This window comes from Dipodomys ordii, unplaced genomic scaffold (assembly GCF_000151885.1).
Source record: "Dipodomys ordii isolate 6190 unplaced genomic scaffold, Dord_2.0 Scaffold2, whole genome shotgun sequence".
NCBI lineage: Eukaryota > Metazoa > Chordata > Mammalia > Rodentia > Heteromyidae > Dipodomys > Dipodomys ordii.
Genome location: NW_012267218.1, coordinates 29,245,428 through 29,267,799, shown reverse-complemented (window position 1 = coordinate 29,267,799; position 22,372 = coordinate 29,245,428). Strand labels below are relative to the sequence as shown.

The following is a 22,372-nucleotide window of genomic DNA, read 5'->3' as shown; positions in this document are numbered from 1 at the left end:
AAACTTTGGTGTTTAGTGGTAATTGTAATGCACTTCATCAACTACATAGCTTGCCACAACTTGAGCTTCTTTGGAAGTCAGTAACAAAAATTCTTCACCTTAACTTAGGACTATGCAAAAGTTTAATGGAGTTTAAGACAAAATGTTATATTACTGTAGGCAAACATTTAAAAATGGTCATTTGAAAACTTCTATACTGTTTTTGCTTATAAATATTATCTTTGTACCTATAGAACTGTATGTTACACATTGATAAGAGTGTTGCTTTTATCTGTAAATAATAGAGGTCTAAGGTTGAGGAATAATTTATTATGGATACATAAACATTTGTATCTGCATATATAGTATGCATATGTATGGAAGTTCATCTTTGATTAGGGTTTTTAATAGGATGACTGGCAAGTTATTTTTCTATTTAATCATTTAAAGTAATGGGATAAAAATAAAGTGAGACAGAATTTTTTAACCCTGAGATGCATATAACTTTTTTCAGTAGCAGTTTTTTGTTTTTTGTTTGTCTATTACATGTAAACGATTAATTCAGTGATCAATTTTATATATTTTTTAAAAGAACTCCTTTATGTATGATTTGATTAAGGAGCGCAAAATAGAGTTGGAAAGAGGTTTTAAGAGCCACAAACTCCTACAGCTAAAAGGAAATTTGCAAATTATTCTAGAGGTTTTTAAGCTTAATTCTGACATGGAGCCATTTGTTATTCCATCAAACCCTACAGATTTCATTTCAAAAACATTGTAGTTATATGAATAAAATGCATAGGATTACAACTAAAATCAAATAATTTAAAATTATGATCAAAAGGTATCAAAAATAATCTGTAATATAATAGCTTTTCTTTTAAATATATTAAATAACAAATGCTATAAGCTGGCCCAATAACTATGTAAGATGAAATCATGCTGAAATAATATTTTAATATATAACTTGAAGTAAAGGATTCTATTATTACTGTGGTTTGTTGTCTAAGCTTATAATGAAAGTAAATAATACTAGGTTTCTAGGTATAAAGATTGCAATTCTATTTTTGTACCCAGTAAATCGATCTCTGGATTTTTAACCTTAGATTTTCTGAAGGGGCCCATTGACTTCAGATTAAAACCCTGGAAACATCCTCATTTTATAGATGATGAAACTGTGATCCATAGAGAGGAGGTAACTTGCCTGAAGTTGCACAATGCAGAACTTAATCCTTTTGAAGTAATTTCATACCTCAGCCTTTATCTGAAACTTTAGCCTCAAAAAAAATCAGTTATAATCTGTTAGTTGTCACTGATTCATGGCATGATCTAAAGGAAAATTTTTATTCACATGCCTTAGATTCTACTTGTGTAAAATATAGGTTACTTACTATCTACCTGAGGATAATAATGATGATTTAAACTTATACTGCACTTTCTGTTTAGAATAGTTTTATTTTCACATATATTAATGTACCTAATTTTCCCCATTTTGTGAATCAGGAAATTCAAGCCTCAAATATGAAATGTCATGTACAAGGTAGCACAACTAGGAAGAGGAAACTACTGAACTTCAAAGGACGTTTCTTTTATCATTCTGTTTCTCATGTTCTAAATAAGTCAAAAGTGTTGTGATGTGGTAATCTAATTAAAGACAAAGAATTATCACTAGGCTTAGATAAGCCAAATACTTGCATCCTGAGTTGTTCGAATAGAGTGATGTGTGAAGGGAGTCATGGAAGAATACATTTCTAATTTTCCCTGTAATATAATAGAATGTAAGCCTCTAAGATTGTAGAGTTGCTGGTTAGTTATTTAAGTCTAATCTCTTCTTTTTGCTCCTTTGTAGATGAAAGAGGCAAGTAAAGATTATAAATGAGGTTCATTTTTTCTGTCCTCTTGAGGGTTGTTTTTTTTTTTTTCAGAAACAGATTACCCTTAAATATTTGAGTTTGGTAAGGCACACAAAGTAAAATCAGAAAGGACCAAGACTAATCAAACTCTATTATCTCTGCAGTTCTAGTGACCTGACCCTTTGAGATAGTAGAACATCTTGCTCTGTTAGAAAATAAGAAATTTTATCAACCTGACCTGAACCCAAATTGTAGGTAGACAAAATTTTATTACACTCCACACGTTACTATTTGATTAACCTTAAGTAATATCAATACCAACATGGTTTTTAAATTTTTGACATCATTCTGTTAGGGTATCCAGATTATACTCTTATTCATAACCTACTTGCATTTCATACTTTATTTCTAGATACTATAAGATCCAATAAGTAAAAATCCTTTGTAAACTGATAAAATAGTTTTATATACTTCAGGGATGACTGTGATCATACTTATACTATCAGAAATAAGTTTTAAGCCAGGTACTAGTGGTTCACACCTATAATCCTAGTTACTCAGAAAGCTGAGATCTGATGATCACAATTCAAAGCTTGATGTGACTGGGCACTGATGACTCACACCTGTAATCCTAGATACACAGGAAATCTGAGATCTGAGGATGTGGCTCAACAGGAGCCCAGGCAGGATAGTCCATGAAACTTATCTCCAGTTAACCAACAGAAAACCGGAAGTGGCACTGTGACTCAAACTAGTAGAGGTAGAGCACTAGTCTCCAACAAAAAAGCTCAGGGATAGTGCCCAGGTCCTCATTCAAGCAAGCCCATGACCAACAACAAAAGCCAGATGTGGAGCTATGGATCAAGTGGTAGAATACTTGTTAAAAAAAACTCATGGATAATGCCTAGATCCTGATTTCAAGTCCCAGGACACACACACACACTCTCTCTCTCTTTCTCTCTCTTTCTCTCTCTCTCTCTCATACACACACACATTTTAATTGCAGAAATTGAAAGGAACAAGAATTATAGCAAAATGAACTTTAAAATTTAACAAATATTTGCTCTGTACTGTGCAATGTATTTGACACATTGAAAGCTTAAAAGAATATTAAATCCTCTCTCTCCAAATCTGAATATTCTAATTGAGGATTTATATCAGTACTTGGAATATAGAAGTTCAAATAAGATAATATTGTTGAAGTAAAAATGCTATTAATTATATTTCTGATTAAGGAACTGGGGAAATATATTTATTTTTTTTTATTTTTTTTTAATTTTTTTTTTTTGGTCAGTCCTGAGGCCTGAACTGGGCCTAGGCACTGTCCCTCAGCATTTTAGCTCAAGGTTAGCACTCTACCACTTGAGCCACAGCGCCACTTCCAACATTTTTCTGCTTCTGTGGTGCTGAGGAATTGAACCCAGGGCCTCATGCATGCAAGGCAAGCACTCTACCACTGAGCCATCTTCCCAGCCCTGGGGAAATATTTTTATCTTACAGGACGAGTAGAATTTGGATCTGAAAATAAACAGGATATTCCAGAGGGAGAGAGAATAGCTTTATCTCAAGGATCATGAGTACAAAGCATTTTCTAGATGAGCATGTTTAGACTTTGCTTCATATCTTAGATGATGATATGACTTTCCTTTCTGCTTATAATCATATGCTATGATATTTTTTAAAGGTCTGGCCAATCTCTATTGAAAAACATATAACAGTATATTGCATTGTTTGCTCTCTTTCCCCACACACATTGGATGAAAAGTAAAAACTTGTTTCTACTTTGAAATAATGTGGAGTATGTACAATTATAGTGTCATCCCACAGCTCTGACTTCACTTAAAACAACTACTGTATGTTTCTCTCTTTACATCTTAAAATCAGTGGTACATACATCATTTCTTTGAATCCCACAACAATCTATTAGCTCTCCATTAGTAGGTAAGATTATGAGATGACACATAGCCTAAAATGCTAAAGAAGAAAAGAAAAAAGTCAAGGTGTTTTGGCATGTGAAGAATACAGTGAAAGTGGAAAAATTGTGATACAAGTGCATGGCCTTTTGAATAGTCACAGATCTGTTAACTAAATATAGATGCCACACATGAATCAAAATTTATCTTATACAAAAAAAAAATTAAACTAGATGTTAAGTGCTTCATCCAGTAATGGGAAAACACACTTGTTTTTTTCTGATGAATTAATATTACCCTATTAGTTGATAAGAACAGCCCATATTAAATTTTATTGCAAATAAAGTACATAGGAAATTTATTTTCTAAATAGGTAGCCGTCATTTTTTTTACTTTTAACTATATAAAAAAAACCTTAATTGTGTCTTTCCAAGGACTTCTCAGATTACAAAATAAACATATGTACAGAATTTTAATTTCTAATTTAAAATGATAGTTATTGACTATTAAAGTCATGCTAAAAATTTAAAGGTTTTTCTTAATGTCCATCAAAGATGATTTCTTTTGCTCTTGACTTTGACCCCATCTGACCAACTGTTCAGAATTTTTCTATGTAAGCCACACTATGTAGCATTTGCAAAGAAAATATGAATTAACCTGGTGAGCAGCAAAATAGAGGCAATTTTTGTGAAATCTGACTTGTTGTTAACTTGTAGTCAATTATAACCTTCATTTTAATATTTATACATCTTTATTGTTATGAACCTGTCCTTAACATGGGTTTGATTTTATTTATTTCTCTCCTTTCTTCTGTGAAATGCAGAAGGAAAAGGATGTTTATTATTCACACATTTTACCCCACCAACTGGTGTTACCCATCTGGCTTCCACTGGAGAGCCCCTGACATCGCAGGGAACGGTGATCAAAATTCCACACACTAGCTTCAAGCTGGGGGCTCGTAGCTATTGCAGCATTGAAAAGGGATCTTTTCCTGGCATCTTTAAAATAAGCATGGTGATGGGATGGTTTAAGGGAAGAACACCTCAAATTACATGACCACTGCTGCGCTTACGTGTGTCCTGCTTTCTTCATAACAGCTTGGCACTACATTCTTTCCCTGAATCTTAGTGGGCTTTTATGTGTTTGAATGGGATGTGGGTTGGGGAGATAAATGGATGGTTATACATTATGCATGCATCTTTTACCATTAGAATGATGTGCCTTCCCTTACATGTCTCAAATTATGATCATATGAAATCTCTGTGTTCCAAGAGATTGATTCTCCCTTCTCAGTGTGAGACTTTATATGTTGTGGTATGTTTTGATGTTTATACCCCCAGTTGTTCTTCATGTTGCATTAAACATAAGTTGAAATGTTCTCCCTTAAGAGTTAGCTTTTCATGTTGGGCTGAAAAAGTCTTCATTTTTGTGTAGCAATTCATGCTATTATAACCTATGGCTTTCGATTGTACCTCCCATAATGAAGAGCTGACTTTAAACACTGTGCTATTCTTGTTATGACCTAAGTATAAGGTAAGTGATTTCTCTAACTGTACTAAAGATTGTGGTTGTTTGTTAAAAGTTGCTCAGATTTTTTAAGACATTTTTGCTTTTGTTTCTTAACATTGATTATGTGCTCGCCCTCCTTTTGTTTTCTGTTTCATACCTTAAGCTTCTTTAATACAACAATATGATCGTCAGCAAAAATTGTGTTGCATATGTAAACACATTCAATTGAATTATTTTATGTCTAAAAGCAATCTTGATTAGTAAGTGAATATGTTGTCAGTATGTCTCTTGTATTTTTCATTTCCTCCATTGACTTTTATAAAAGTAGTGTTTTTAAATAGTTCTTTAGTTTTGATTCCAGTAGAAAGGGGAATTATTTGCCAACACTATAAATCCAGTCAGATATTAAGAGTAGTAAACTAATGTAACACAGTAGAATAAAGTAATAGGTAATCTGTACCATACCCTTCATTTAGCCCTTCATTTTAATCCCTGAGACTTAGGCCAGAATCTCAGTTTATTTTGTCTCTCAGTCTTTCTCCTTTTCCCAGAAAGAAATGATGCAGTAAAATTTTAAAACAATAAAAATAGTATTAACATTAAACCTTAAAACTTGAGATAGACCTACTGACCTTTTTTATAGCCCATATATGTAAGAAAAAGCAATGCTTGTTTCTCAGCTTTATTTTTTTAAGTACATCCTTTTACATTGTGAGTTATTTAAGTCATTATATTGATATTTTATAAAATTAAGTAAATATAAAGTAACCAGTTTCATAGTGCAGTAGAGGGTCAGACCATTCAGTCCATGCATAAATAGTAAAGTTTTAAATTTCCTCAGTTTTTGTTATGCATATTCAATATCACTAAAGTAAAGAAAGTTTCATAATCATTGATTTTTAAAATGCATTTCCTTCGAATCTGGTTCAAGCAGCCAACCTAAATGAGAAAACATTGGCTATACTTCTGTTAGCAGTTTCTACTTCTTGATAGGTCTCCTAATTCACAGTATTGAATTGTTTTCATCATCCAAATGTTTCCTCTAAGGCTGTTTGAAATATATAGTTCCAAACTATAATGCAATCTGGGTTTCTTTATTAAAATGTTATGAATTATTTTTGCTAATTTTAAGCTACTTAGGCAAGGAGAAAGATTTTGTTGTTTTTCTTATTTTTATTATATAAATATAAAATCTAGCTAGTTCTTCACTATTTCCATTATATACATTATTTAATGTATATAATAATATATGTCTGTTGGAACATTTTATGAGACAATTTGAACTACTCATCTGAACTGCTGTGTTCATTGTAAATCTCTTGTTTCTATCCACACACTAGCTCCACTCTAGATTGGAAGGGCTTAAAGATGAACTCTGGAGGAATAGAGGCTACGACCTAAGAGTAACTATTACTGATCAAAGGAGCTACTTGCCATTCGCAAACACTGCTTTGCGCTATGGGTTTGGGCTCCTTCACATCTTGTTTCACACCTTGTTGAAGACTTTCTTGACTTCCATTTGACTTCTTTGAACTCTGTTTTTGTCTTTCAACATTTCCCTTTCTTTTCCTACTTCCTCCCAGATTTTCTCTCACACTTTTAGCTTTCTCTTGTGTTCTTTGAATCACTTTTTAAAATGTAGTTTCTCTCTTTGTTAAAGCTTGTCTATTAATTTATGTTAGTGTGTGTTTCTTTTCCTCTATAAGGCTGTAGTGGTATAGTTACACTTATTTTCATTCTGTAGTGTGCCAACTTGCTTATTTATTTTGCAGCAAGTTCATTAGTCATTCTTATCTTCTTCTTATGAATTATCAATAAGAAATAGCAGAACCTTCTCCATTTATATGTCCCCTTCTGTCAGCCTGTGCTTTCTTTTCTGTCATCTAGATTTATTCCCTCTAACCTCTCTCTCTTCCTTTTCCTTGTTCTCATACTTTTTTTTCTTAAAACAGTCGCTAGTTTCTTTCCCATTTGGTCCAGATTGTTCTTCAATGAGATTTCTAAGTCAATAAATAATTTTATATTCCAGATTAGAATCTTTATTAAATATACTTAAAGGCACTTAAACAATCTGGGCCAAAAGAGAATAACTAACATTTGGATTTTTTTCTTTTCTGTGTGTGTGTGTGTGTGTGTGTGTGTGTGTGTGTGTGTGTGTGTGTGATGGTTTTTTGCTTTGTTTACCCTTATCTGTATGTTTGTGACATTTTAATTGTTGTTTATTTAAACATTAACGATTTTTTAGGAAAGGACAACCATAATCCACCCTAAGTTACAACATTCCTTTCATAAGCTGTTTCATGCAATAGTAGAATGTGTTAAGATGTAGAAAATAATTTGTTGTGTATATATCCATTTGGGGCAAGCTGCTGTGGAGTGGGAAGAAAAGGTGTAGAGCTTAAATACAGTTATGTCTGAAATTAAAAAATTCATGTTAATGCCATCTTACATGGCCTTGAATACAACAGTTTGATATCCTTTAAAAGAATGTGTCACTTTGACCTGAATTTATGAATAAAAACATAAAGGCTTCTGATTGATAAATTATATTCATAACCTCAAAATTGTATAAACAAATGGATTTAGTTTAATTGATGTCTACAGAAGCATCTTTCATAATCAATATTATAATAATTCATCAGTAAATCACAAAGATAATTAGGATCAAAGATAAATGTATATCAGACTTCTCTATTCCCTATCACTACATTTTATATCTCTATGTGTAAATTACAGTGGAATATTACATTTTCTTACTTGAATTTCATTATTCTACTCAAGAGCTAAACTAAATGCCTTCAGATTAAGAATCTGTATTCATGTTTTAATATGTGATAACCTGAAACTTTTTCTATACACAGTCATTCCTTGGTATCCATGGAGAATTGGATCCCATTGATAGCAAAATATATATATAAAATGGTGCAGTAATATGCATATAAGCTACACATATTTTAGAAATACTGTATACTTATGGAATGGATTACAATATAAATGCTATGTAAGTAATTTCTATCTTGTGTTCTTTAAGAAATGATAATAAGAAAATGTCCAGATGCAGGATGTTTCTTAATATTTCTAATCTACAGATATGGAACTCACAGGGCCACTGTACTGATTTAATATACATTAATTCAATAATGCTTTTGGTTTTATCTCTGTCCAATTTATAATAGTATACCTGTAATTTTTCTGGAAGCCAGTCTTCTTTAAAATATGAAAAGGATGAATTAAAATATATATTAACCAAAGTACATATTTTTACTAACATGTTATGACATCTGAGACATATAAAACCCTTTGCTCCTAGACCTCAGGAGTTTGCCCACTAAATACACATATCTGGCTATCTGTGTTATGAATGCTATTACTGAATCTATGCTCTTTCTACAGGTCCAGTCCAGGTGCAGCAGCAAGGAGAATATCCTCAGAGCCAGTAAGTATTTCATCATTACAAGTAGGCTACTAACATAGAAATTGTGGTTCAATAGCCTGGATTTAGCACAATGAGTTGTTCTTCCTCCAAACTTCTTGATTGCCTATTTAGACTTGTTTTTTATCTTTCCATTTTTTCTTTACCCTGTACTCTAATACTGTAATCATATAGAACCTACCTACAGTTTCCCATTCTCAATGCTAAATGGTGCCTGTATTCCTTTAGACCCTTTCCACCACTGCATAAACTATCTACTCCCTTATTTTTCTGTATAATTCTTCCTTATCTATAAAGAGTCAGTTCAGGTATGTTTCCTGTGACTCCTCTGAATTTCCCCCAGTCAGATGATTAAACCTTCTTCTATATCCTATTCTTTCTACTTATAATCATGTTTTACTTAGTTACTAAATTAACTGTCTTCAAGGAAATATTTCCAAAATGAAGCCAACATATACACAAGTATAATAAACTTTTTTAAAATAAAAATGTGTTAATATAGCAATAGATACTAGAAAACAGTTAGAATTTAACAGAGTTTTATCTAAATTGTTTAGGGAAGAGCTGACTTTATTCTCTCAAAGAAAAACTAACTTTGACTCCTTAAAAATACCATAAAAACTGCCAAGTATAGTAGTTTACACCTATAACCCCAGCTACTCTGTACATGGAGATTAGGAGGATTGTGGTTCAAGGCTAGCCTGGGAAAAAAGTTAGTAAGATTCTATCTCAGTAAATAAGCTAGGCATAATATGACTACCTATAATCCCAAACTGTTAGGGAGGCAATAGCAAGAGTATCTAAGGCCAACGCTGGCCCCTGGAAAAATATAAGGCCTTAACTGAAAAATAACTAAAATAAATGATACAAAGGGAAATATAGGAAACATAATTAAAGGAAACCTTAGCTGGGATACAAAAGAACAAAAGAAAACAGCAATAAAGATTATTAGTTAAGATGCAGATTAATGTATAGTTTTTATTCTATTGATCTTAGATAAAAAGCTCTTTATATCTTATGAGTGAGAATTGCCTCTTTCAGAGGTCTTTGTGTTTCTAAAGTTGACACCTTGTATAAATTTTAAAATGGGTGTATAATCCATGAAAGATGTATACCCTGTAATTCAGAAAATAAACTCAGAGATCAAACCATGAGAACTAAACTGCTGTCATACTGGTTAACAATACCTGTTAAGACTCTTTTCAGTGGAATTCCAGAGCTTTCTCTGGTACATATTTCAGGACTGGGTTTCAGGTTACAAAAGGGTTATTTAGGAATTGTTGAGTAAAGGTTTCTCATACCTGTTGATGATAAATTTGGAGTTACTGGAAGAGTCTCTTATAATAATTGGCCATTTCTGCTTATAATAATGTAAAATTTAGAACCAAAGATGAGAACTGAGATGTAGTTCAGTAGTAGAGCACCCTGTGCAGCATGTTCTACATCTTTTTTGGGGGGTCCGGTCGTGGGGCCTGAACTCTGGACCTGGGCGCTGTCCCTCAGCTCTTCAGCTCAAGGCTAGCACTCTACCAATTGAGCCATAGCACCACTTCCGGCTTTTTTCTTTTTGCTTATGTGGTGCCGAGGAATTGAACCCAGGACCTCATGCATGCAAGGTAAGCGCTCTACCACTGAGCCACCTTCCCAGCTCTATGTTCTACATCTTGAATTTAATCCTCAGCAACACACACACACACACAAAACACACACACACATACACACACACATCCTCTTGAAGAGGATCATAACCATGCAGTCACTTTGGAAAATGAGTGTGAAGTGTTTTATAAAAGAAATAAACAAATAAAAAAAATCCTATACAACAACTATAGCTTTTCTAAACCTCTATATTTTCCTATACAATTCAGTCTTCATCTTTAGATTATTCCTATTCTACCTTTCCTTGGGGGGGAGGCAGTACTAGGGTTTGAATTTAGGGCCTTATACTTACTAGGTGGATGCTCTACCACTTGAACCATGACCTAGACCCTTTTTTGCTTTCTTTACTCTTCATAGAAGATCCCACATTTATGCCTAGCAAGTCTCAGTTCCTAGCATCCTATTAATGCTTTCATTAACCTAACAAATTAAGAATAAAGAATAAGCCAGATGTGATAGTACATGCCTGTTATCTAGTTACGTAAGTGATTGAAGCAGGAGGATCTCATTCAAGGAAAGGAGGATAGGCTAGAGGGAGGGAGGTTGATGATGATAGGAAAAGTTATCCAAATAACAGCAGTCTGAGAAGCCTGATGCTCTTGAGTTTGCACAAAAGATTGTTTCTCAAGCTTTTCAATGGACCTATACCCTTTTTCCCCCTTATGAAATTTCTCCTTGTAGAAATATAACCAAAAATGACAAGGATAATGTGTTGTTAATAATTAGACAGATGGAAGTGGTGCCATGGCTCAAGTGGTAGAGTGTTAGCCTTGAGCTGAAGGGCTGAGGGACAGTACTCAGGCCCAGAGTTCAAGCCCCACAACCCACCCCCCCCAAAAACAAAGTGAAAAAAGTAATGACAGATATCTACGAAGAATAAAGGCTTTTCAAATTTAATCATACTAAGTAGGCCTTAAAAGGATTCCCTACACTTATGAGACAAAATAAACCTATTAATTTGGGAGCTCAAAGAAATCAGACTTTGATCTATTGTGATACCTCATTGGAACTTTAAAGATACTTCCCTTTCCCCAGTTAGGAGGCTCTTAGTCTCCAGGGATTTTTCAAAGCAAAATCCTTAACCTATGGAGAGTGAGAAGCCTTAATCTTAACTATGTTTCCCAAGGACGTATCAAATGCTAGCATCTCACAATCAGATGTTACCACACTAAGGAAGAGCACTTCCTTGTCTGAATCTTAGCATTTCCTGCTGGTTCACAGAGATCCAGTCTGTTTTTGTGTATGCGTGGGCTTGTGTATGTGTGTACATCTGAAATCTGCATAATGAAAATTAAAGTGAACATCAATTGTTAATAAATTCTAGTGTGGCACATCTATTGCTATCTTGTTCCAAAATAATTTCACATCCCAAAAGGAAACTTCACACCCATTAAGAATTTCCTCTTCACTTTTACCTGGAAACTACCAGTAGGGATTCTATCTCTAGGAATTTCTACCTCTAATCTCTCTATGTCACATAAATGGGTTCATACAACATAAGATGTTTTCAGTCTGGATTCTTTTATGTTGCTTAATTTTTTCAGGCTTTACCAACACTGTAGCATATATATATATATATATGTTCATTCCTTCTGTGGCTGTATAAAACTCTATTTTATCTTTACGCCACATTTTGTTTAACCATTATTCAGATGTTTGAACTGTTTCCAGTTCTTGGCTGTTTCAGTAATGCTGGCATGAATGTTTGTTTTGAGTACTTGTTTTCAATTATTTTTAGCATATACCTACTGTTGTGGTATATCTAGCCTGATGCAAGTTTAGATTACTATAGCCTTCTAGTAAGCTTCAAACTTGGGAGGTAAGAGAATTCCAATTTTCTTTTCTTTTTTAATATCTTTTTTTTAATGATTTAGAGCCCTTGCCATTCTATTAAATTTGAGTACTGGTTTTTATATTACTAGAGGTTGAGGGGATAAATGAATTCATTGCTGTGGGTAGTATTGCCATGTATTAAAACTATCATCCAATCCATCTTCCATTGGTCTTAACATAAACTTCGCTTTCATATCTCAGGTATTTCTCCAGTTCCACAATGCAGTATGTATTTTGAAGTATGTATTTGGAAGAGATTCTATTCATTATCACTAAGTAATCTGTAGATTTTATTTCTAAAGCAACTTTTGTTGTTGGTAGTGATGGTTGTCGGGCTTGAACTCAGGGTATGAGTGCTGTACCTGAGCTCTTTTGCTCAAGGCTAGTGCTCTACCACTTGAGCCACAGCACTACTTCCAGTTTTCTGGTGGTTAATTAGGGGTAAGAGTTTCATGGACTTTCCTACCCTGGTTGGCTTAGAAACTTTTATCACACCAGTGTTTCCTGCATTTTCTTACCTTAGAAGCAAAAAGGGCATACCAATGTCCAACCTAGAACTAGTATGATCTGCAATGCCAAATTTTGACCAATCCCTCAGGCTGTCCTTCCATTTATTCTTTTAGTTGAGTCCATGTCTTGCAGGCCAGACCAAGCACCAGCCCCACTTCCTGACCAACAGAGAGCTCACATGTGTATTCTTATCATAAGCCCTCTACCTCAGAAAAGGCTCCATGCCAGACCTCGACCCATTCTAATCCTTAAACAAAGATTTGAGAGTGGTGGTTTAAAGCATGTTGGGTATAAACTATCTTTGATGCTATCAAATGACCTATTTTCAAGTTCAAAAATTATTTGTGAGCTGGGTGCCGGCAGCTCATGCCTGTAATCTTTAGCTACTCAGGAGGCTGAGACCTGAAGATCACGGTTCAAAGCCAGCCCAGGCAGGAAACTCTGTGAGACTCTTATCTCCAATAAACCACTAGAAAGCCAGAAGTGGTGCTGTCGCTCAAGAGCCCAAGAGCTGTGCCTTGAGCTGAAGAGCACACAGATAGTGCCAAAGGCCAGAGTTCAAGCCCCACAACTGACAAAAACAAAAACAAAAAAACAAAGATTATTTGTGAAGGTTGGCGATAGAAATCAGTGGTATAATGCATGATTTGCATGCATAAGTCCATGACATTGACCACAGAACCACAAAAATAAATAGGTTTTTTTAATTTTTATTTGACATGTAGTAATTATGTATATTTATGGGATATATTTGATATTTCAATATATTTATACAGGTTATAAGACTAGATCAGGAGAGTTGTCATATTTGCCACCTTCAGTAGCACAGAATTCTGTTTTCTGTTTAATCAAATCTGCTTGTTGATTGATGTTTACTTGGCATAATTCTGTTCCAGAAGTCCTATATAGTTCTGTTATAATGTCTATCTCCTTATTGAACTTATGTGTTTTCTGAGTTTCTTGAGTTCTATTGCATCTCATTAAATATCCTTTAAATATTATTTTGCATTCTCTTTCAGGAAATATACATATTTCCATTGCTGAAGGGTTGGTTATTGGAAATTATGGTTGCTTTAATAATGTTGTGTTTCCTTGATGTGTTTCTCCATGGTTCTGTTTTTTGTTTTTGTTTTGTTTTATTTTTTGCCTCCAATTGACATCTGCATATGTGATGAAATAGCCACTTCTTCCAGACTTTACTGAGTGGTTTTGCTAGAAAAATCTTCACCAGTATATGAGCGGTTGTGAGGTAGAATGTATGGCAGTTCCAGCTCCAGAGGGCAGAGCAACATACTCCATGAACTGAAATCAGGATCAATTACAGAAGTCTTCAATAGCTAAAGCTAAGGATTCTCATAGAAGTGAAAGCTGTTGGGGTATTTGCTGGCAGAGGCTGTTGGGATAATCCTGATGTCTTCTTCTCCCATGGAGTAGGTCACAGCCAGAGACAGGTTCATGAGAGTTCTCTTGATATATGCTATCTAAGAATTGAGTTCCAGACTTTGGAGCCAGGATATAGAGCTCAAAGCACATGGAAAGAATATAGCATTGGTCTGAACTGATGTCAGCACTAGTGCTCAGGGTACCAAGTATCCCACCTAAAGAGTTAGTAATGATATGTAAAGTGTGTTTGTCGAGCAATCTGGGAGTTCAAGATTAGAACTACAGGCACATACCAAGCCATAGAAGCCTTTGATCATGTGTACTCTTACTATAGCACTGGTTCTCCTGGAATAATTTCAGACCTGCATCCAGAGCATGCATGGAATGGGAGTAGAGGGTACAAACCTGGGGCAGCACAGTACATAACTCTTGTATAAGAGGGTAGTTCTGACTGAAGGATAAATTTACCTAAATAGAAACCTGCCAGTGTCTTCTGCAGAGCAGGTCACTTCAGCATACTCAAAGATAGATGGTTTGAAATTGTGGAGTCAGGAAAGCAAAAAAGAAAGTAAGTGAAGAAAACTAAAGGGATTTATGAGAGGCCATCAAGCCAATCAATATATATTTCACAGGCAGTCCCAAAGAAAATGAGGAGAAAGAGACAAAAAAATGTATTCAAAGAAATAATGATCAAACCACCCCAAATCTGAACATCTAAATGTATGAAGCTCAAGAGACAACAACTAGAATGAATCAAAGAGGCATATACCAAAATATGTTAGTATCAAATTGAAGAGAAAACTTCAAAAGGAGCAAAGGGCCAGACACCAGTGGCTCACACCTGTAATCCTAGCTACTCAAGAGAGTGAAATCTGAGGATCACAGTTTAAAGCCAGCCTGGGCAGGAAAGTCCATAAGACTCTTATCTCCTATTAACTACCAAAAAAGCTTAGAAATGGAGCTGTGGCTCAAGAGGTAGAATGCTAGCTAGCCTTGAGCAAAATGAGTCTCAAAGCACCCAGACCCTGAGTTCAAGCCCCAGGACTGGCACAAAAAAACTAACACAAAAAAAGGCTGTAGATAAAGCTCAAGTGCTTGCCTGGCAAGTACAGGTCCACATTAGGTCATAGAAAATTATTTACTTTTTCTTACTTTGGCCTTATAAAAATAAACCTCCTCGGAGGCTGGGAAGGTGGCTCAGTGGTAGAGCGCTTGCCTTGCATGCCTGAGGCCCTGGGTTCGATTCCTCGGCACCACATAAGCAAAAAGAAAAAAGCTGGAAGTGGTGCTGTGGCTCAAGTGGTAGAGCACTAGCCTTGAGCTGAGGGACAATGCCCAGGCCCAGAGTTCAGGCCCCATGACCGGACCCAAAAAATAAATAAATAAATAAATAAATAGATAAATCTCCTAAGCAAAAAGGTAGCCTTTAAAAATGAATTTACTGTTGCATATAGTTCTATTATTTAATCATTTAACTATGTAGTGCAGACATGGAGCAAGGGTAATTTTCTATTTCCTGACTATATGACTTTAACTAAAAATTACGGTTATCATTTTTTCTTATTCTTGCTTTTTTGCTTATGAAACTGACTCAGAACTGTTGAATGAAAAATTAGGAAGAAGAGGAGAAATGTAAGTAGTTTTTAGTCTATTTGTAACTTTTTTAAATCGATAGTTCTAGTAAAGAGAACTTTGAGCTAATTGACCAGAATAACGTTTGAAGATCTGTTTAGAGTCTGTCGTCATAACATCTTTGGGTGTTGATATTAAGATACTTTTTCATCCTTGAACTGAGAAAGTAGTTAAGAAAACAGGCCTTGTGTGTAACAAAATATGACTATTTGGTTATAATGAAATATTCAGTAAAAATCCTAAAATAGAGTTATTTGTAATGCCTGACTTCTTTAAGAATATAAAGGTCATGCATTGTTTCATAGAGGGGATACTATTGGAAAAAAATTTTGTTTCAGAAATGTTGCAAGAATTGCATGAAGAATTCCTGAATGCCTTTCATCCAGATTTCCTCAGATATTAAAATATGTTCTATTATCTTTTTTTATTAATATACTATTTTCCCAAACTGCCTGTGAGTACATTACAGACATGATGCTTCAATGTGAATCGGGGGTAAAACAGGGTGATTAGGAAGGAATAAAAGACATTATTTTATATAACCTCAGTACAATTATGAAAATCGAGAAATGAACATTGCCACAATACTCTTATATAATATCATACCAATTAAATTGTGCTTTTTTAAAATGATGCTCTTTATAGAAAAAGGAAAAATTATTCTTTTGTTCTGATCTGGGATCCAGCCCGGAATCATGTGTTATATTTAGCTATGATGTCACATTAGGCACATTTAATCTAGAACAATTCCTCAAGTTTTTGTCTTTCATGACCTCAATATTTTTGAAGAGTATGTAGGTCAATTATTTTGTACAGTGTCCCTCAGATTAGATTTTTATGGTGTTTCATCATGATTTATTATATCATTTGTCACCTAATGTGATGTATTTTTTTCCAATACATCATTACAGGGGGGCTTATGATGTTGGTCTATTGTGTGACTGTTGATAATTAACTTTGATAACTTGGTCATAACGGTGAGTGTTAGATTTTTCCACTGAGAAATACTACTTTTGCTCTGTATTTAGTAAGTATCTTGTGTGGATATATGTTGAGACTATATAAGCATATTTTTGTTGTGGTTGAAGCCTTCTAATTTTAAGAATTGATTGTTTATTTTGTCTGAAACAATTATCACTATGATGGCTGCCATTGTGGTGCTCTCTAATTCTAATACTTCTTCATTTATCAGTTGGCATTCTAAGAATTTTTTTATCACTTTTTCATCTTTATCATGTTTGGGAGTTTTTTTTGGTCAGTCGTGGGGCTTGAACTCTGGGCCTGGGCACTGTCCTTCAGCTCCTCAGCTAAAGGCTAGTGCTCTACCATTTTATCCATAGCACTACTTTTGGTTTTCTAGTGGTTTATTCAAGATAAGAGTCTCACAGACTTCTTGCCCGGGCTGGCTTTGAACCACAATCTTCACATCTCAGCCTCTTGAGTAGCTAGGATTACATGTGTGAACCACCAGCGCCCAGAAAATTGTACTTCTTAACATTAGAACTACTATGTGTTTATAGTCTTATTTTCCTTTTATCAAATAAAGTCTGTTACTATCTTAATTTATTTTGGTGATGAACTTGTACTAAATTTGACCAAAGGGATACTCTTCAAGCTTGCTCCAGTTTATTTTTGACATATTCATATCACTATTTGATAACTTCCTCACTAAAATAAATTTGTGAATAAGGAATAGTAATTTCTGAGGAAACAAAAAGATGAGAGAAAAGTTATTCCAGACAAAGAACATAGTGTTTGTGGCATAAAAACATGAAATAATACCATGTATTCTGATGTTTACAATATTGTTTATATTTTAACTAACATGGCAATGGGCAGAGGAGCTGAAAATGAACAATAGTTTTATGTAATCATATACCACTGTAAAGAACTGAAATTTCATTCTGTGAGTTGTAAACCAATAATACAAAGCACTGAACTAACATTTTATGAAAATGCTGTTTTACAGTCCTGATGTACAGAAACCTCAGGAGTATTTTCCTTTAATAATTTTTATTATTGTCAGCCCTAGAAAATAAGCAAATGTTTGCACTCTAGTTTTATGAGAAATACTATGAGGCTAATTACCTTCAATACACAAGTATAAAACTTGTAAATTGAAGGCAAAATGAAATTAATTTCACATATGTAATGTGTCTTGTACTCCTAAATCTATAAACTCAGTGTTTCCTAGAGCTTTGAAACCAAGTTTATCTTAATTGGAGCGATTTCTGTGAAAGGCAAAATGTTTCTGACATCTGAACCACGCATTTGTTAACTGTTTAAGCTGATCATATGTATTACTATCATATTTGTTCTTTAAATTTCCTAAGAAACTTGTCATAGGTAGTTTGCTATTCAGAAAGATTCAGGAAGTAGAAATAAAAGGGATTCTAGTTGCAAATACATGAACTAGAAATACTAGAATTAATAGGGACAGAACCAGTGTTCTAGGAGATTTTCAATATATTCAAAGAATGAAAAATAATTCACACTTAGGTAATTCAGACATTTTTTAAAATTATTATAAGGCATAAAGCTTCCTCCTAAGATTTTTTATTGAATCAAGAACTATCATTTGTACTTTGTTTCTACTTCAGTCTGCTCTACAATATGAAAGCACCTTTCATTCATTTATAAGTTTAAAAATAGGTTACTAATCAAGATGAAAACTGTATATTAAGAGTTGGTAGATGTGCTGGGTGTAGTAACTCACACTTGTGATCCTAGATGCTCATTTAGTAGAAATCAGAATGATCATGATAGACCAGCTGGGGAGAGAGGGGGGAAGCAAGCCAATAAGAAGCTGGGGTATACTGGCATGCACATGTCACCCCAGCTGTATGAAAAGCATAAATATGAGTTTCATGGTCTAAGGCAGCCTAGGCAGAAACATGAGACTCTGTTGAAAAAAATATGCAAAAGTACTAGAGGCATTACTCAACTGGTAAAGCAACTGTCTAGCAAGCTGGAGGCTAAGTACCCAAATACACACACACATGCACATGCATGCACACATATGATAGATTTAAGGCCAGGCATGGTTTCATGCACCTGTAATCCTAGTTACTTGAGGGTCAGAGACCAAAAGGATCAAGTTCCATACAAATCCAAACAATTACCAAGATCCCATCTCAACAAATAAACTGGGTATTATTAAAGACATCTATAAGCCTAGCTATTCATTGGACAATGGTAAAAAAACATCTCATCAGCCAGGTGCCAGTGGCTCACGCCAATAATCCTAGCTATTCAGGAGGCTGAGATCCGAGGATCATGGTTCAAAGCCAGCCGGGGCAGGAAAGTCCATGAGACTCTTGTCTCCAGTAAACCACTAGAAAACCAGAAGCCCATAGTTCAAGCCCCATGACCAACAAAAAAAAAAAGATCTCAGTCATTTGACTAGACAAAATTGAACCAAGAAGATAGAAACCACTTAAACAGGTCTATAACAAGCAGTGAGAGAGTGAAGCAATAATAGAGTATCTCAATAAAGAAAGGCCCAGGATCTAGCCACATTAAAGGTGGATTAAGTTTAATCCACCTTTAAGAAAGAATTTACACCAATACTTTTTATGAAATACAAGGGAAAGCACTCTACTAAGCCCATTCTATGAAGCTAGCTTGTTTCAAAACCAAACAAGGACACAAAAAGAAATACAGACATCTCTTTTTCATGTAAATAAATGTAAAAATTCTCTCTGAAATTTTAGAAAATTCAACAACACATTGGAAAGATCATACAAAGTGACACTGATTTCATTCCAAAGATGCAAGGATGGTTCAACATACATAAATCCATAAATATAATACATCACACAAATTTAGTCAAGGACAAAAAAATCACATGGTTCTGTCAATATACTACTGGAATTCTTAGCCAGAGTAATAAAAAAGGAGAAAGAAGTAAAAGATTTGAATACAGAAAGATGTCAAATTATACCTATTTGCAGATGATATGTTAATCTGTACTTAAAAGACTCCAGATTTCACACAAAATAAAATTACCTCCAGAACTAATAAACATTCTCAACAACCTAGCAGAATATAAAATGAACATATGAAAGTTGTCACTTTTCTATAAACCAACAATATAGATCCTGAGAAAGAAGTCAGGAAAATAGTGTTCTAGTGTTCTATTCTCTATCTCCTCAAAATAAAAATAATAAAATATTTAACCAACAATAATACTTCAGTAGTGCACTAGCCTTCAACAAAAAGAAGCTCAGGGATAGTGCCCAGACTGAGTACAAGCCTCAGAAGTGGAGACATACGTACACACACACACACACAATTGACGTCTAACAGAGGAAATGAAATAGATCTGTTAAAGGAAGCTCCTTGCTCTGATGGATGGGTGAAGTAGTACATAGAATGGAAGTCTATCCATAAAAAAAAATGAAATCCTGTTGTTTGCAATATCATTAACGGAACTAGAGATCTTTGTATGGAGTGAAGTAAGCTATATTTTTATTTTCTGGTTTTACTGTCAAAGAAATATATAAGAGGGGCTGGGAAGATGACTCAGTGGTAGAGCTTGCCTCCCATGCATGAGGCCTTGGGTTCAATTTCTCAGTACCACATACACAGGAAAAGCCAGAAGTAGGCGCTGTGGCTCAAGTGGTAGAGTGTTAGCCTTGAGCTGAAGAGCTCAGGGACAGTGTACAGGGCCCAGAGTTCAAGCTCCACGACTGACCAAAAATATAAAATAAAAAACATGAGAGATCAACTTAAAAGATTTATTTTAAATCTTGGTTTCAGAGGTTTTAGTCCATGGTTGCTTGGCTGTGTTGCTTCTAGGTGTATGAGGCAGGAATTAACATGATGAGGAATATATGGTGGAGCGAAGATGCTTACCACATGCTGGCCAAATTCAGGGAGAGAAATGCGGGTCCAGGGACAAAACACATTCTTCAGGGACATGCTCCCAATTACCTACTCCTCCTAAAGTTCTGTCAGCTCCAGTATCCCATTAAGCTATGAATCTTTTGAATGGATTAGTCCATTCATGATGTCAGAGCCCTGTGATCCACTCACACCTCAAATTTCCACCTCTCAACACTGCTTCAATAGGAACCTTCAACACAAGAACGTTGGGGCAGTATTTAAGATCCAAACTATACCAACACAAAAGGATAAATGTTGCGTGTTCTCACTCTTATATATGGAATCGGGGAAAAAATTATCGAAGTTGAGAGATGAATATTAGTTACCAGTAGCTGGTTAAAAAAAAAAGTGGAGACCAGGATGGGGAAGTGTATATCAATGGGTCCTAGGTTATATTTAGCTGAGAGTAAGAAATCTTGGTGTGCTTTGGCACAATGGAATGACTAGATAGCAATAATATACTGTTTATTTCAAAGTACATGCTATCTGTTTTCCTCATAAAGAAGTGATAAATTATTTGATAAGACAGATATGCTTAACCTTATTTAATCATTAAACAACATGTATACCTGTATTAAAATACCACATAGTATCCCATTAATAAAGTGAATTATTCATCTAACATCATGAGAATCAAGGTTTGAAACCAACTCAGAAAAATTCATGAGATTCTTCAGCCAAAACTAGAAGTGGAAGTATAGTTTAATTGGTAGAGGGCCAGTCTTAGCAAAAAAAACCTAAGCAAGGGTACAGGGTTTTGAGATGAAGTCCCACTACTGGCACAAAAAAAAAAAGGATATTTTTTGAGTTTGAGATCAGGAGTATAGCAGTTCTACAATAGCCCAGATGAAAAGAGTTTTTGTAAAAACATTCAGAGTTTAAAAAAGTGAAAAATTAGAGCAGAAGGCACAATTTTGCTTTGCTCTTTGCTAATTACCAACTTTCATCCTTGTTTAAAAAACTGGATATTCATTTGCCTTTCAAGTGTTTACTGAGTATCATAAGTATAAGAAAGATACTTGCCTAGCACTGGTGGTGGCTCACGTCTATAATCCTAGCTACTTAGGAGGCTGAGATCCAAGAATTGCAGTTCAAAGCCAGTCCAGGCATCAAAGTCCATGAGACTCTTATCTCCAATTAACCACCAGAAAACTGGAAGTGGCGCTGTAGCTCAAGTGGTAGAGTGCTGGCCTTGAGCTGAAAAGCGCAGGGACAGCACCCAAGAAACATAACGAAAGAAGAAAGGAAGAAAAGAAAGGAAGGAAGGAAGGAAGGAAGGACACTTTTCCTTCAAATGGCAAAAGATACAACAATATAAAACTCTGTCTTAAGTTTATAAGGTTAGGCAGATATTTAAATGTTAATATCATGTAATACCTGGCACAAGTCTTAAGAAATTATGAAGAAGATCTAATATCTTTTAGAGTTGAGAAAGATTTTTTTTTCTGGCTTATAGGTTCCACTACAGTTTACCAAAAAATGAGATTATCCATTGCAATAAAGAACTATTGAATACTACCATTTTCTCTTGTTACTTATTTTTTGTTTATTTATTGCCACATGGCTATAATGCTGTTCTTTGAGAGTATATGTAACTGTGTATCCCAGCTCCATAGCTACCTGGTTCATTATTCTTGATAAATATATAGTGATAAATATTTTTTGGGGGGAGTGGGTCCGGTCCTGGGGCCTGAACTCTGGGCCTGGGCACTGTCCCTCAGCTCTTCAGCTCAAGGCTAGCGCTCTACCACTTGAGCCACAGTGCCACTTCTGGCTTTTTTCTT

The 22,372-nt window shown here is 34.8% G+C and overlaps 1 protein-coding gene across 1 annotated transcript in view; it reads left to right on the top strand.

Annotated features, from left to right (window-relative positions):
• The window catches only part of Gphn (gephyrin), a 397,524-nt gene that overhangs the window by 262,422 nt on the left and 112,730 nt on the right, over positions 1 to 22,372 (top strand). The window contains exon 10 of the mRNA XM_013016472.1: positions 8,645 to 8,687. Coding sequence (XP_012871926.1) covers positions 8,645 to 8,687 — 43 coding nt within the window. The remainder of the gene's footprint in view (positions 1 to 8,644; positions 8,688 to 22,372) is intronic.